At 54.5% G+C, this 4,666-nt stretch overlaps 1 protein-coding gene across 1 annotated transcript; it reads left to right on the top strand.

Moving 5' to 3' along the window:
- Positions 1–1,259: 1,259 nt before the first annotated feature.
- EVX2 (even-skipped homeobox 2) lies at positions 1,260–4,384 on the top strand. The gene is made up of 3 exons (XM_071562603.1): positions 1,260–1,683; positions 2,882–3,138; positions 3,731–4,384. The coding sequence occupies exons 1-3, from the start codon at positions 1,260–1,262 to the stop codon at positions 4,382–4,384; spliced, it is 1,335 nt and encodes a 444-aa protein (XP_071418704.1).
- The last annotated feature ends 282 nt before the right edge of the window (positions 4,385–4,666 follow it).

Raw genomic sequence — 4,666 nt, 5'->3', positions numbered from 1 at the left:
TTCTGATAGCTCGGAGCCTGTAGTCAACAACCCCAACCATCACTTAATTTTGTGATTATTTTTTAATTTTCAAATGCGTAGGTTTTATTGGCCGTGGGGAGGAAAGAGGCAGAGGGCTGGAGAGAAACCTGCCGGGAGGATGAAAGGGACGCCCGCAGAGTGTTTTAAACCACGAATGCATTTAGTGTCCTTCGGTTATTTCCCTCTCCTGTCATACCATACAACGGTAGCAGTGTCCCAGAGGGAAGAAAAATCCCAAACTAACTTTCTCGATAAATAGGATTATAGGAAATAAAAATAAGATCTTATTTAAGGACGCAAGGAAAAAAAAATTAGGAGTTGTAGTATACTACATTATAATAAATACTTTATTTTTCAGGTAACTGCTGTAGGTACACTTGAATCTGTGTGTGATTATATCTGTGCAGCTTTATAAAGTCTGGGCGTAAGGTCCGCGCGTGTGAGGGGTTGGGGTGTGTGTGTGTGTGTCACTGTAATTTCGTAAATAAAAGAACTAATGTGGTCTGGAAATGGGAGGGAAAAGTAAAGAGATAGCAGCGGCAGGAGGTTCTCAGTCGTCTCGTCCTCTTCCAGCATTTCCTTGCATTGTGATCTAAAATCCGCCTCAGAAATAATAATAAAGAAAATCATTATCTAGTATTTAGCATGTAGTTCTGTCCGAGGACAAATGAGAAAGAAGCTGCATCATTAGGACCTAAAAGGCAACAAAACAAAAATCAGAGCATAATGATGCACCTAAATGAAGGGGGAAATGTTGCACAGCTCATTTTATTAATCAGACTGTCAATTCCACCCCAGAGGCCAAACCCCAGAGCAATTGAAGCAAGATCTGATCAAGCTAAGGACAGGAGCTTTACTCCTCACTTCTTGTCTTTCTTTCTTTCTTTCCACCTGGATATATTTGTCTGCTCTGAAGCCGCCTTCATTATCCACTGACAGGAGCTTGTATTTATTTGCTTATAAACCTGTTACAATAAATGATTATTCGAACAGCGTCATTCGTACCTTAATGACGAGCACCACTTTTTGATGAATGACATTTCGGGCTAGAAAGGATGTATGGGTCATTTTGACCAGTCATTCCCTCGCTTTGGCATCCCACAATTTTTACACCTCCCTCAAAAACAGATAATAATATTTAGAGACACTTGCCGAGCTGAATGTGAATTAGCCCCTGCTGCAGCTCATCATTAGTACAGGACCAGCCCTGCAACTTTGACATTTTTTATAAAGCTGAGATGATGGAAAGAATAAGAAAAGAGATGATCCTGATGGAGAGAGGGCTGCACAGCCCTACAGCTGGCAAAAGGCTCTCGAATTTGTCAGACTCAGCTGGAAATGCGGTGTTGGAGGCCCTTGAAAATTCTCCGCACAGTGGTCGCCTCAGCCCGAGACTGACTGCCGCCTCCCTGCACAGCGCTATAGGGGACATCTCCGCCAAAGGCAAATTTGAAATAGACACTTTATTCAATCTTCAGCATCCGAGCAGCGAAAGCACCGTCTCTTCCGATATTCCGCCGTCGGAAACCAGGAAGAAAATCAGCCTTTATTCCGAAGTTGCTCAAGAGGCAGATATGAACAGTGATGTGGAGGTGGGCTGCTCCGCGCTCCGCTCCCCGGCCAGCCTGACTTCCTCCCAGCTGAAGGAAAACAGTAACAAAGGTAACTCTTCCTTTATCATCTCCATCTAAGCCCCGCACTTTGTCAACCGGCTTTAAAACCAAAGGAAACCCACTGTCACGGCCAAAGTTGCTCGCTTCTGCATCGGCGCTCTCTCTTCTGCGAAGACAGAGCTCCAGGCTGTAAAATATTATTGCAATTACTGCGCTACCCCGATAACCGAGACACACTGCTCGGGCAACTCCTATGTGGGTGCCTTCGTCTGTGTGTGTGTGTGTGTGTGTGTGTGTGTGTGTCTTTGCATGCCAAATCCATTGATATGTAGATATATATCCAGAAAATATGTGGGCACAAATATCCACCCACTTATATTTAGGCAAAGCTTTCTCCGTGTATTTCCCTGTGCTCTTGGAGCTCTCGGCGTCTATTGAGCTGTATATGAGTGTGTATACATACACAGATTAAATTTGAGAGAGAGAGGGGAATGCGAGGAAACTGACCGCGTTTGTCTGTGTGTGTTCTTCTCTCTGTATATGCAACGTGCTGTCTGTGTCCACCTCGGGGTAATTTGGCATTGTTCACTTTTCCTCTGTTTGTAATAGGGGGTTTGAAACAACCTCCTCTCCTTACCCGTGCTTTGCGGGGCACGGTGATGGACAGTGGTTGTTATTGTTGCTGGAGGTTATTGGGGAGGTGGAGGTGGATGAACGGTGGATTTCTTAGGGGCCACAGTGCATACCTATTTTGTCAAAAGTGCCAGAGAAAGGAAGCGATGCTCGACGTAACTCTGGAGAGTTAAAAAGGGGCTTTTATGGCTGCTTTTATTTCATACGTCGCAAACGAAAATAAAGAACGCCAGTCGACGGGGAACCGGCTAGTGCCGAGCCCGGGCTGCTGGCGGGCTGACGGAGCAGTCCCGAACCATGGCCCACACCTTCGTCCACTCTCCCCTGAGCTCGTTTGCCCTGCAGTCCCCAAGCCCTCCCCGTCTACTGAGAATAAAGCGGTTATGAAGTGAATTTAAAAAAAAACAAAAACAAAAAAACCCAACCCAAACAAACAAGTGAAAAAAACAACAACCAACCTCCAACCCCAAATTTATCGATTCCGCTAGCAGCAGGGATCTGTAAGAATGACAGCTGGCCTTGAGCACGGGCGCAGCGGGCCCGGTCGGGCCTGACCGGGAGGGCTGGGGGGTCACCCTGTCGCCCGCTCTCACCCCGGTGCCCTCGCCCCGCAGGCTACACGGAGAGCAGCCCGACGCCCAGTGGCCCCGCCGCCCCTGCCGCCCCCGCCAGCAGCATCGGCAGCCTGCACAGCGGCGGCGCACTGGGTGGCTCCGCGGCGGGGGCCGACCAGGTGCGCCGGTACCGCACCGCCTTCACCCGTGAGCAGATCGCCCGCCTGGAGAAGGAGTTTTACCGCGAGAACTACGTGTCGCGGCCGCGGCGCTGCGAGCTGGCAGCCGCCCTCAACCTCCCCGAGACCACCATCAAGGTACGCCCCGTCCTGCGCCCCGCCGAGCCGCCGCCACCCCGCACAGCTCCGCTGTGCCCCGCTCCCTCGGGCCGCGGCCGGCTGCGCTCGCCTGCTGAAGGACTCGCAGGGCCCATAGCTATTGTTCACCACTCGTACTCCTTTTGCTTCTCTGCACCCGACACTTTTAATTTGCTTTTTTAAAAGTTCTTGTTATCACTGGGGTTTTTAAAATTATTTTCTTCGTCTGTTTTTATCTCTTTGGCCTATTTCCTAAAGTGAAGGGGGGAGAGATTAAACGCAGCTATGACACACGGGTATGAGCGTTAATACCGTGAAGACATAGTGCTGCATAGGGAGGAAAGGATGATTCGAAGGGAAAACGTTTATTCAGATGGAAGAGGTACCCCTCAAGTAGAAGAGGGGACCGTACCCACCGCTCCCCTCGGTCAAGGTCACGGACAATTGCTCCGGGGGGAGAGGGTTCGCCCACAAGAGTTGACAGTGGGTGTCGCTGGGTAACCGAAGGTGTCAGCGGCGGCAACGGGTGCGGCGGGGCGCGGAGCAGAGCGGAGCTGAGCTGAGGCCGCGTTGTGTTTGTCTCCCCGCGCAGGTGTGGTTCCAGAATCGGCGGATGAAGGACAAGCGGCAGCGCCTGGCCATGTCCTGGCCCCACCCGGCGGACCCCAGCTTCTACACCTACATGATGACCCACGCGGCGGCCACGGGCAGCCTGCCCTACCCCTTCCATTCCCACGTCCCGCTCCACTACTACCCTCACGTCGGGGTAACCGCTGCCGCCGCTGCCGCCGCTGCCTCGGGCGCCGCCGCTGCGCCCTTCGCCACCTCCATCCGCCCGCTGGACACTTTCCGCGCCCTCTCGCACCCCTACTCCCGCCCGGAGCTGCTCTGCAGTTTCCGACACCCGAGCCTCTACCAGACGCCGGCCGCCGCCGGCCTTAACAGCAGCGCGGCCGCTTCGGCGGCGGCGGCGGCAGCGGCGGCAGCAGCGGCGGCGGCGGGCTCGGGGCCGCCGGGAGGCTCGGCGCCCTGCTCCTGCCTCAGCTGCCATAGCAGTCAGACGGCGGCGGCGGCGGCGGCGGCGGCCTCGGCGCTGGGCTCACGGGGCGGTGCGGCCGCCGACTTCCCCTGCACGGCGGCGGGACAGCGCTCCGAGAGCGGCTTCCTGCCCTACTCGGCCGCCGTGCTCAGCAAGGCCGCCGTCGCCTCGCCGGACCAGCGGGAGGAGGCGCCGCTCACCAGATAACTACCCTGGTCCCGGTCCGGGGGGTGTTTTGTAGAGGGGGTCGCGGTGGGTGGGGGGTGGTCGGAGTGGGGGCTGCCCCCGCACTCGGCCGGAAAGTTCTCTCTATTTTTTTATTGCCGGCCGCCCTGCCGCTGTGGGGCGCGGGACCGGCGGGGAGGGCGCTCCGCGGCTCCTGCGCACCCGCGGTGCTCATTGCTGGGCACTGCGGGGTTCCGCGGGGTGCGGGTGACCGGGCCGGTGGGGACAGGGAATGTGTTTCTGGCCTTATTTTTTTCTTTATTG

The sequence above is a fragment of the Pithys albifrons genome, chromosome 8 (genome assembly GCF_047495875.1).
Source record: "Pithys albifrons albifrons isolate INPA30051 chromosome 8, PitAlb_v1, whole genome shotgun sequence".
In the NCBI taxonomy this organism is placed as follows: domain Eukaryota; kingdom Metazoa; phylum Chordata; class Aves; order Passeriformes; family Thamnophilidae; genus Pithys; species Pithys albifrons.
The sequence above is the reverse complement of the archived record's forward strand: the minus strand, read 5'-3'. Positions and strand labels throughout refer to the sequence as shown.